Source organism: Perissodus microlepis, chromosome 20 (assembly GCF_051167445.1).
Source record: "Perissodus microlepis isolate ML-2025 ecotype Zambia chromosome 20, ASM5116744v1, whole genome shotgun sequence".
Taxonomy (NCBI): domain Eukaryota; kingdom Metazoa; phylum Chordata; class Actinopteri; order Cichliformes; family Cichlidae; genus Perissodus; species Perissodus microlepis.
Window position 1 is genome coordinate 532433 of NC_140480.1, and position 12360 is coordinate 544792.

The 12360-nt window shown below is 44.4% G+C and overlaps 1 protein-coding gene across 2 annotated transcripts in view; it reads left to right on the forward strand.

Annotated features, from left to right (window-relative positions):
- The window catches only part of LOC146363672 (ERC protein 2), a 159425-nt gene that overhangs the window by 78605 nt on the left and 68460 nt on the right, over window positions 1-12360 (forward strand). Inside the window, exons 12-13 of one of the 2 annotated variants that reach the window (XM_084918139.1) lie at window positions 1051-1203; window positions 4646-4806. In XM_084918139.1, coding sequence (XP_084774265.1) covers window positions 1051-1203; window positions 4646-4806 — 314 coding nt within the window. The remainder of the gene's footprint in view (window positions 1-1050; window positions 1204-4645; window positions 4807-12360) is intronic. The other variant, XM_084918138.1, reaches the window with a different exon arrangement.

Consider the following 12360-nt stretch of genomic DNA (forward strand, 5'->3'; position numbering starts at 1 on the left):
CTCACTTTTCTCTGTTTCCTAGAGAGCCTCCGGCCATCCCTTTTACTTTCAACAGTGCTTATTGCTTTTCACATACCTCGTTCACATTTATATTTTACATGTAGATGTAAGGTTTGAGTATATCAAGTTTGTGACACTGTTTGTTGCTCCTAATGGACACATTTTGTAGCGTGTTGCCATTAATTGTTCTTTCTTACATACCCTTCTTATTGTCATCTTGTGTCACTGTGACTCTACAGAGAAGGTTGCACAATTATGGGACTATATGTTTCCGTAATAGTTAAAGGCTCATTGTTTGATATGAGTTCACACCAGAATTTGATTGTAATTCTATAATTCACATCATCAGATCTGGGGTTTAGTGTGAAGTTTATAAGTTTGCTTCATCAGTTCATTAGTTTAACCATTTAAAATCACTGGAAACTGTTTCCTCGTCCACGTGTCCACAAAGCTTCTGTAGTGCTCCCAGAAAAGTGTGAACGTGTGAACTAGAAAGTGAGTCAACGCTTTCGGTGCTGCAGAGAAAGTTGACAAAAAAAAGAAAGAGTGAGATGGAGAATCAGAGGGTTTATTATTTCTGTCCAGTGTTTTCTTTCACAGTTCCATCAACCAGGGTGGAAGCGGATCGTTTTCTTCCACTCACCATAGGTGTGAGAGGCCACACACAAACTGTGCATGTAAATGCACACAGTCTGCTCCACACCTACAGATTCTCACACTCACACAGATGGCAGCAAAGGTCATAGCACTTAGAAACTCTTTCTGCCCTACTTATCTCTCTCTCGGCTGTGTCTAATTCTTCATTTGGGAAGTCTGTTTGCTTCTCTAGCTGCAGGATTTGTTTTTCTTTTCTTTCATTTCTGATTTAGCTAGAATGATTTTTTTTTTTTTTGCAAAGGGCCAAACAGTGCAGTGTGAATGCAGATGATTTGTGCACCAAATCGTTTGAACATTTAAGAACAAACTATACTGAAAGAAAAAAACATTCATCTTCCTGCTTTTTGCTGCTTTGCTTCCAAAACCCCTCCCCTTAAATCTTCATGCCCCTAGCTTCCTCTTTTGGCTTCCCAGGATGCCATGCGGGACACAGCTGAGCGGATCATGGAGCTGGAGAGGGCACTGAGAGAAAGCATGAACACCTCTGCACATAGGGAGGCTCTCTGGGCACAGGAGGAGGCTGCCCGGGTTCAGGCCCAGAGACAGGTTTACCTGGCGTAGCGCACGCGTATCGGGCGCCATACCACCATATACATTTGCTCGCACGCATGCACACAGACAGTCTCGAGGCTCTCCACACAGGTTTCCTTGTGTACCTTTTAAACTCTGTGATCAGTTGATCAGATCATTCAGGACTTCAGGACCACTGCAAAAAACAAAACTTAAATGCGCCTCCATGTGGTTCAAAATGTAACTGCAGGCAGACCATTATGCCATTATTACCAAATGGGTAGTTGCCTTTTGTTTCCTCTCTGTTATTGCTTTTTCTTCTTAATTTACTTTTTATTCTCTAAACACTCTTTTGTTTATTTTATTCTTCTTGACTGAAATTTCAAACCAAAAAATAGGAGAAGAAATTCCAGTGGCCTCCTTTCGTTTTCTCTTGTTAACTTTGCATCCTTGAAAACGTTTGAGATGTTGTGAGTTTATGTCTCTGTAAGCAGAGTGACTGACAAAGCTGGAGACTTGATGGAGCACAGGTTGCCCCTTTTAACCACATGTCCTGCTTATCTGGCTGCCTTTCTGGCTGCCTGCTGGTCCGTCTACAACTTTGAGCAGGCCCCAAAAAAGTTTACGTGTGTGTGTGTGTGTGTGTGTGTGTGTGTGTGTATGTAGGTGTGTCTGCGGTGGGAAAGAGAAACAAGGCAAGGGAGTGTGTTTCCTCTCGGTGTGAGCATGCATTTGAATGAGAATGACCTCGCATTACTTATGAGTGCCACAAGTAACATGAGAGCAATCGGCGGTTAAAACAAGAACCAACATTTTGAGCCAGAATGGCGGCTATATTGCCTCAAACACACACGTATGCTTCCTGGGAGAGTTTAAAAGATGAAGAGAGGCCGGAGCAGCAAAGTAAGAGAAGGTCAAACTCAGTTTAGAAAATTTTGCGAGCGCCAACGCTAACTGCGGCTTGTTTTTTTTGTTGTTTTTTTTTCTCCCTTCTTTTCACAATTTCTGTACTTTTACACGCTTGACTTGCATTCAGCATGGATACTGTGTTTATCAAACAATATTCTGATTCACTGCAAAGTCAGAAAAGTATATTTATGTCTGAGGGACTTTTTGCACGCATAGAAGTAAATGATTCAGCTGTGACCTGAGATTACCCAAAGATTCAGGAAAAGCCTTTTCTAGCTGATGACACATTAACATTCATTGACCCCACAAGCCATAGTCACAAGCCTTTATTATAAGTCAGTCCAAACCCTACGCATAGAAAACATACCGAGCCAGCGTGTGGTCATACTGGCGACTGAACTTGACACGAGCTGAACTAGAATAGAGTTACAGCCACAGTGTTGACACAAGGAAAGCTGCCCGAGTGCTCAAGGTGCTCAGTCACCGATGCTCACTGTTAGCTGTCAAAGGAGTGAGCGTTGTCAGCCAAAATAACGTTACCACATAAGAAGGGAGCAGTTCAGCATGCCATCATTTTAAAACTAGACAGTTGTCAGTCCATCACCAGTCTTGCCTCGGAGACTGGAAAAGAGTGCGTGGAGCGACTTAGAGAGGAACCAGTTCTTTTGAAACATCACCTGACTCTGGCACCGCTTCAGCCCGCCCTGCCAAACTCGCATTCTCACCCCCTCCTCTCCTCACTCTTTGCTTGATTTTCTTCTTTCTTCTCCCCTCTGTCCCAGAGTAATCAGTCTCATGATGTGTAATGCGCTGAAAGTCTTCCATCAGCCTGACCTGCTGAAATGGAGCATGGGTAATGCCCTGGGTCACTTTTTTTCACACCCTTGTTTTCTAAGTCTCTCACTCTCTCACTCCCTCTGCCTCTCGTCTTTCTCATACAATCATCTCTGCTGTCCAGCCACTGTCCCGAGCCTTGCGTGTTCCCATCTGCCTTCTTAAGTTGTCTCACGCAATTATCTCCACGCTCTCTCTCTCTTGTTCTTGATTTCTGCTGTTTTGCTCTCCCCTCTGTGGCGTTTGAACTAGGCCTTTGAACCAGCAACACAACGCAAACGGACAAGAGGGATTTGGCCCTTACCTCTGAGCCCTCAATCAGCTTATCAACTAAAGGGGCTTTGGGCCAGCCTTAGAAGGCCTTAGCCTGGCTGGGGGGCTTTGCCTTGAAGTTGAGCTAAATTAGCACGCACAGGCTCACTGCTAAGCTGATTAGGTCCCTAATTTCACTAAAATGCATTGTATTCCTTATTAATGATGTGATTGTGAAGTGAGGGCTAGCCTGGGTGGTGGACTAATAAGGGACTGGGAAGGAAAAAGTTGGTGCATGAGGGTTGATAGGCATGTGGTGGGTGTAAGTGGAGCTGTGTGTGTGACCCTTGGCTTTCAAGAAGAAAAGATTGGCTTTGTATGCACTCGATCCTGGAATCAAACAGTGAATATTAAAATGGTGTAAGTTTGGAGACTTGCATATTTTGACGTTACTCGGTCTATTAACAGCTAGAAACTACTGAGGTCAATTGTTCTTGGCAGAGCTATGGGGTGTATTTTATTGAATATATTGAATATTTTGTTACATTTTGAAGAAGTTTTGACTGAAAGTCGTCATTTTCCAACCGTACTGTTTAAGTTTCAGCGCTCCGCACTCCCTTTGCTTTTTTCTTCTCGTATTCAGCGTGTGATATTCATGAAGAGTGAGCACGTAAGCTGACATCTGTGAAACACACCTAGAAAACTGGAGGAGATGGAAACTGTCCTGAAAATGTGTGAACCATTTGGCTCCTTCGTAAAAGAGGCCCATTCCTTTTTCTCATGTCTTACCCCATGCAGTGGTTTTCCCCAATAATCCTTTTCTCTACTTTTTTTCTTTCTCCTTTTTTTCTTGCAAATTTTAGATTTTTTCCCCTGTATCACAAATTAGCAGCTCATCAAAACTAAACAAAGATAAATGTATGTTCCTGTTGTTTTACATTTACATCTGTACATGCTTGAGTAATACCGCATCCTATTGTGAAGTGCTAGCTGTTAGACAATTAGACACTTCCTGTCTAATGACGCCCTGAGGTCATATCCTGTCAGACACACATGTGTGTGCAGATACAGAGGATGCAGTCAAGAGGCTGATCATTATCCTCAGCTCTAAAGCACAACTGCACTTGAGAATATGATAAGTGAAAGGCGAGGGTTGAGAGGAGAGGGTCAGAACAATCACTCAGCTAACCTGTGAACCCGAGTAATTTCTCCTGCTCCTAAATGTTGATTTTCAATGTTTAGGCTGTCATTTTATGTCATCTTTTAGCATTCCAACACACGTTCTTGACACACACACAGACAGCAGATAACTTGCCATATATCAAATTACTTTAGCATGCTCACTTCTGTGTGTGAGTGTGCATGCATAAGTGCAGAATAGATATGTGTCTTTGTATTATTATAAACTTATAATTAAGAACGGATCAATGTGGGTCCTCTAGTGTGTTTATACCACCTTCCTTCTTTGTCTTCCACTGAATAGCTGGAGGAGCTGATGGGAGCTTTGGAGAAGACGCGCCAGGAGCTGGACGCCACAAAACTGCGTCTGTCCTCCACTCAGCAGTCGCTGCATGAAAGAGACGGACATCTGAACAGTCTGCGACAGGAGAGACGAAAGCAGCTGGAGGAGATTCTGGAGATGAAGTGAGTGTCACAGTCACCTATATGTCTACATATACCGCACTCACTTTCAGTTACATTAGGTAGCTTTTAGTTGAAGTTTAACTGAATTAAGTACAGCTGTCGGCCCAAACATCTGTCTTTACAAAGTGGTTAGTGTTGTGGTTTAGGTCACAATATTAGAAACGTGCCATTTTCATGTGCTTATTGTTTATGTTAAAGTTAAAGGCAACGTTCTTGCAGTGCAAGATGTGTAGTAAAATGAGTAGCACTGGATATTTTAGTAATAAGATGCTAACAGAGGGGTAAAAATTTGAGTCATGCTGTATTACTACTTTAGAAATACACCTGTTTTTAGGTAAGAAGTCACAGCACTGGACACCATTTTTAACATTATTTCCCTGAAACATCAGGACTGTGTGAATAATTTCAGTGTTGTAAGAAGTTAATTATCAAATGTTTTACTTTTTTAAAAATCATGTGATTTGATGCATCTGAGGCAGTTTGGGGTTCAGTATTGAGTCAGGGAACACATCAACATGCAGACTGGGAGAGTCTGGAATTAAACCACTGTCCTTTAACTTTCTAATGTTTGTTTTTGGCTCCATTACACTATTACATAAATGCCATTCAAATGTATCTCAAGTATAAATTGTTGATCCCAAGTTAATGTTTTCAGTAATTTCTCAATTATGCATTTTTAAAATTAAATTATTGCCCCAGTACCCCACGTGTTGATACGGAGCTACCATATCGACTGGTAGTGACCGATACTACACTTTTCTACTCAGTTTAAACACTTTCTTACTACAAACCTCATTCACCCATTCATACAAATGCCCTTTTCTGTGCATAAGCACTAACTTAATGTTCACAAACACTATAATAAATGCATTCAGGGGAACTCTTGGTTAAGTATATTGTCCAAGGATACTTTGACATGCAAGTTGGAGGATCGAACCACTGACCTTCCGATTGGTAGACGACCTGCTGTACCTCCTGAGCCGCAGCTGCCTCCAAAGGGGGGATAAAAGTACACTAAAAGTGCGAGTGCAAGTGACTGACAGCCCATAAAAGTAGATTTTCTTTTTTTGGCATGGTATGATGGGCACTGGCATGATTTACTCACTGTTTTATCAAGAACATTTGTAAAAATAGCAGCGTTTTTTTCACTGCAGCTCATAAACCTGTGTCTGATATTGTATTAGGCACATTTATCTGCTCACCTGTTCACATATGCGTTCGTGTTTGAGTGTGATATAGACATCAGCTCTGAGGTGTATTCTGAAGCAGGATCAGCCGTTGTCTAAAGGTGCCTCGTGAAAAGTTCAGTTTATTGAGGACAGGTGGTGTAGTCTTAGATTTGTGTGCAGCTCTTGCTTCGTGTGTCTTTGTGACACAGAGGGAGTTAGAGCAGAAGGAAGCTTAGGAGGAGGATGTGTAGAACTGTTTGCATTTCCACGTGTGAGTGTATGTCAGTGGTTGTGTATGGATGTGTGAGTGAGTTCAGTGATCTGCAAGTGGCTTGGCTACATGTGCGTTTGCTTTGAGCGCTGTGATTGAAGGAGCATGCAACCACATATCTGCTTGTCATGTGCTGCGGAGAAATGCCTTTAATGTCAGCTACTCAGTGCAGTACAAAAGAGAAGGCTGGCACATTCTGTATGTATTGAAAACACAATTGTTAAAGCCTACTGTGGCTTCAGCTCTTCAGACCACACATATCTGATGTACATATAGCTATATAGGGTATTTCTGACTACTGACAGCAGGGTGCCCTTTGCCTGTCTATCTTCATACACACACACAAACACACACACTGCTGATACAAACCACCTTCCTGTCTGTTTCAATTTCCACCCTCCAAGCATTACTGGGAATGTTTATCAGTGGAAATGAATAACATATGATAAAGTCAGAAAGCGTGGTCTACGTACAGTATAGAAAAATGCTCAGCAAAGTAGCATGTGATTATTTTAGTGAGTTAGTGGTCCGGTAGCTTATATTGATTTTATTAGAAATATGTCTGAGGAAGAAGGTTGTTGTGATGATTCGCTGACATGAACAACAAAAACAACAAAGCAGAGCCTTCAGCTTTTGTTCAAGCCTGCATTGGTAAGACCTTTAGAAAGGTGCCATTGATAAGGGGACATGAGGGGCATGAATGTGCATGTTTGTGTGTGTGGTCTGTTGTACACGGTTATGTGTGTATGTGTGTGTGTGCGCGCGTGAAGAGGTTAGAAGCAGGGGTTAGGGGTCACTGGTGATGAGGATTAAAGGACTGTTGAACTGCAAAGGGCAAAGCTTCGTGAGACTGACACACATCTGAACAAGCTGCAAAGATGCACTTGCAGAACGTACACACAGCCTCAGTGAAACTCGCATATAATCACTCACGTCTGCAGACATGCACATACTTACACAAACTGTGGCTTACTCCTTTAAAATGGCCATATTCCCAGAGCACAGCTCTGCTCCAAGTTAGCAGAGGGAAAGCTAAACAGGAAAGATAGAGCAATGAAAGAGAGGTAACAAGCGAGACACGTTAGCAGCAAAAATTCGGGCAGAAAGAGAGAATGAGAGGGAGCAGAGAGTGGAATGGAGGGACTGCACATGCTGAAGCATTTCAAATCTTAAATCATGAGAGAAGTTTGATTGCATGCCAAGTTTCTCCTTCCCTCTGCTGTAATGTGGCATTTGTCAAGAAGACCAGCTGAAGCAAACCATGTGAGGCACGTCTCCAATGAATTGGAGAGCTTTCTGTGTGTGTCTTTAATGTGTGCATATATATGTGTGCGCGTGTGTGTGTGTGTGTGTGTGTGTGTGTGTGTGTGTGTGTGTGTGTGTGTGTGTGTGTAAGCCAGAGGGACGTAGAGAACTCTTGGCTTTTCAACACTGTTAATGAAAGAGACAAGGAGGGAAAAAGCATTTTCAATACTCTCATTGCATTCTGGGTTTCCCTGTTCATCGTGTGTGTGTGTGTGTGTGTGTGTGTGTGTGTGTGTGTGTGTGTGTGTGTGTGAAAGAGAGAGGGAGAGCATTTTCATATTTGCCTTTTACAGATATAGCTATATAGCTGAATGCTTAATGCTTAAGAACACTGCAGGTCTCCTCTGTCACCCCACACCAGATTGAGTTTCCATCATACTGTACAATATTCACACACACACAAACACTCACACTCACACAGATGGCCTCTGGAGGAGCTAGTCATTAAACAAGTCTTGGGTCATGGGGTATAGGTGCACAATAGAGAAATTATGTGTTTGGACATTTTGAATAGCTAGTCATTGAGATGTTTCCATAGTCTGAATAGGATAAAACTATATATGCCACAACATCGCAGGGGCTTACTGAACCTGATCCTTCTATAGACTTTGGGAATGTAGGTGATATTATCTCTGTTTACATTTCAGTGATGGAAACGACGATAGTGGAAAGAAAGGGGGGGAAAAAACAGTGGCAGCTTCGATGCAGAGTTGATAAAGCGGAACTTCTTTGGGGTAGCTAAGTGGCAAGTTGAAAATTTAAGAGATGGAGGAAAAAATTACAAGACAGAATGAGGAAAAGAGGAAGTTGTATCGTAGATGTAGGGAGGAAATAGTACAAGATGGAGAATGATATGCTGGGCCAGGGATTGATGGAGGGAGTGATGGATGTAGGGAGTGGTGGAAGAAAGAAAGGTGAAGCTGAACTATAGCTGTAAAGAGTTGGAAGAGCCATATGAAGAGCAGTTGTTGGAGTAAAATGACCAACTTTAGCACAACATATATCAGCAAACACCTGCATCACACTGAAACAAAGAACGCATACCTTTTAAATATTTGTACTTTTCATGTGGAGCATCCATCCATCCATCCATCTTCATCCGCTTTATCCGGGGCCGGGTCGCGGGTGCAGCAGCCTAAGCAGAGAAGCCCAGACCTCCCTCTCCCCAGCCACCTCCTCCAGCTTATCCGGGGGAACACCAAGGCGTTCCCAGGCCAGCCGAGAGATATAATCTCTCCAGCGTGTCCTGGGCCTGCCCCGGGGCCTCCTCCCGGTGGGACATGCCCGGAACACCAACCCCAGGAGGCGCCCAGGGGGCATCCTTGTCAGATACCCGAACCACCTCAGCTGGCTCCTTTCGATGTGGAGGAGTAGCGGCTCTACTCTGAGCCCCTCCCGGATGGCCGAACTTCTCACCCTATCTCTAAGGAAGAGGCCAGCTACCCTTCGGAGGAAGCTCATTTCCGCCACTTGTATCTGCGATCTCGTTCTTTCGGTCACTACCCACAGCTCGTGGCCATAGGTGAGGATAGGGACGTAGATCGACCGGTAAATTGAGAGCTTCGCTTTTACACTCAGCTCCCTCTTCACCACGATGGACCGGTGCAGCATCCGCATCACTGCAGCCGCCGCACCAATCCGTCTGTCTATCTCCGGCTCCCTTCTCCCATCACTCGCGAACAAGACCCTGAGATACTTGAACTCCTCCACTTGGGGCAGGAACTCATCCCCGGCCCGGAGTGGGCACTCCACCCTTTTCCGGCTGAGAACCATGGCCTCAGATTTGGAGGTGCTGATCCTCATTCCCGCTGCTTCACACTTGGCTGCGAACCGTTCCAGTGCGAGCTGGAGGCCTTCACCCGATGAAGCCAACAGAACCACATCATAGCAGAGACGAGATTCTGAGGCCACCAAAGTGAAAGCCCTCCGCCACTTGGCTGCGCCTACAAATCCTGTCCATAAAAATTATGAACAGAACCGGTGACAAAGGGCAGCCCTGGCAGAGCCCATCACCCACCGGGAACGAGTCCGACTTATTGCCGGCAATGCGAACCAAGCTCTTGCAACGGTTGTACAGGGATCGAATGGCCCGTAGCAATGGGCCAGACACCCCATACTCCTGTAGCACCTCCCACAGGACACGCCGAGGGACACGGTCGAATGCCTTCTCCAAGTCCACAAAACACATGTAGACTGGTTGGGCAAACTCCCATGCACCCTCAAGTATCCTCGAGAGGATAAAGAGCTGGTCCAGTGTTCCGCGACCAGGACGAAAACCGCATTGTTCCTCCTGTATCCGAGGTTCGACTAGCGGACGAACTCTCCTTTCCAGCACCCTGGCATAGACTTTCCCAGGTAGGCTGAGGAGTGTGATCCCCCTGTAGTTGGAGCACACCCTCCGGTCCCCCTTCTTAAAGATGGGGACCACCACCCCGGTCTGCCAGTCCAGGGGTACTGCCCCTGATCTCCACGCAACATTGTAGAGGCGTGTCAACCAGGACAGCCCTACAATGTCCAGAGCCTTTAGGAACTCGGGGCAGACCTCATCCACACCAGGGGCTCTGCCACCAAGGAGTTGTTTAACTGCCTCAGTGACCTCACCCCCGGAAATTGGCGGGTCATTCCCCTCATCCCCAGACTCTGCTTCCTCCTCGGAAGACGTGTCAGTGGGATTAAGGAGGTCCTCGAAGTATTCCTTCCACCGCCTGACGATTTTCTCAGTCGACGTCAGCAGCGCTCCGCCAGCACTATACACAGTGCAGGTAGAGCACCGCTTTCCCCTCCTGAGACGCCTGACGGTTTGCCAGAATCTCTTCGAGGCAGTCCGAAAGTCTTTTTCCATGGCCTCTCCGACCTGCAGCCTAGAGCGTGTGCCACGTGCACTTATGGACACTCTTAAGTTCGAACAAGGTGTTCGTTATGGCCAAACTGTGATTAGCACAGAAGTCCAATAACAAAACACCGCTCGGGTTCAGGGAGGCCGTTCCTCCCAATCAGACAACAGCCCCCAGACAACATAGCCCCTGGGATCCCTGGGACACACAAACCCCTCCACCACGATAAGGAAGCAATTCACGGAGAGGTGGAGCATGTTTTCAAGTAATTGGCCACAAATTGTTTTGTTTTTTTTTTTTAAATAAATAAAGTCAGTATTTAGTTCAAAAGAGCTTTGATTTAATTAGTAGTCTTATACAGTTTTGAAGACACTTGGCAGGCAGGTTCTTCCAAGCATCTTCCAAGTTTGTCTTTGGTTTTTGTTTCCTAATGAACTTCCCAACAGACTCGATAATGTTAATATCTCTGTCGGGGATCATATTATGTGCTTCTGTCATTGAAGATGGATTTTTTATTACTTTGAATATTTGGCAAAAAATGTCTTAACTTACATTTACTCGAAGTGATCTCCTACTTCTTCCTGGTATTGCTTGATGGACACAAATCTAAACTACTAAAGTAAGATTAAATAGAAAGCTTTAAATGCAATGATTAAACACAGAGAAAATATACTCTGAATAGCTGTTTCTTTGTGACAGTAACTGCTATAAGAATCCAATTTAATAACTAAATGAACATATAAAGAGACGTTGTAAATATGACATTAATATAGCTGTCTGCTTTTTCTTCTGCTCTAAAAAGGTTCTAAATAACATGTTGGACAGAAAGGCTGAAAATAACAAACAAGATCCTTAAGCTTTTTATATCTTATTATACCCATATTTGTCCTTGACGCTTGAAAGCCTTCTGAACAGTTATGATGTGTGATTATACGAAAGTAAATTCCGGTCAAATGCCACCACTCTTTTATCATGTCTTCACTCAAGTGCAAATGAAATATTCTACACAGTGGAAACATAACAAGACCTCAATTATAACTCCAGATTACATTCTGTCACATATCCATCTGCTGGCCGCTTGCAGTAACTCATGGCATAATGAAGCTTAGAGCAGTAGCGACGTTATGACTTCAAAATCCCCAATGTAGACATCCTGTCTGCATAGCACCATCGCCATGGTTACACTGACTAAACACACAGAGAGACCAGCTGTACTGGCAAGGTCATGTCCCTGCTCACTGATCTCTCCCAGGGACCTAGACACACACACGCGGGTTTTCACAAACTTAAAAACGAACACACAAATGAATGCAGCGTGTGCACACACTCACACACACTCACGCACACCTTTAGACTGAAAAGCCTCATTTACACGTTCATATCTTCAGCAAGCCAATATAGGCAATATTATGTTTCTTGTGGTTTTTCTAAAAATTACATTCACATATACTGACATCATTTTGCTAATGACTCTGAGCTCACGGAAATATATGACGTCACGGCATTTCGTACACAAGAACTTGAAGTGGATGCTCACACCTATGCACATTTGCACAGCCATATGCGCACAATTACCGCGTGGTGTTATAGCACCATTGTTGTGATAGGTAATGATGAGACATGGAGGGTCAGTGCCGCATGTGAATGGGATTCTCTGTGTTGCAGCGATGAGGAGGGGCTGACTCCACATCACCTTCCCCTCTCTGAGCAAGTTTGTATGCGCGCCGCCTCGTGGGAACTTCAGCCCATTCATCATGTCTGTCTATGCTCCTGTGCCCTCTGACACATGTGTTTACCTTCGACGTGTGTGTCAGCTGTTGAGCCTATAGGTGTCTTATTATGTCAAGGCCTAGGCAGGCTCCACCCAACTCCTCCAACTCGTCCTTTGAGGTTTTGTCAATGGAGGACTTCATCACATGGAAATGCTTCCAAGTCGGTTGTTCGGTATAGTAAGGTAATGGAGACTTCTTTCTAC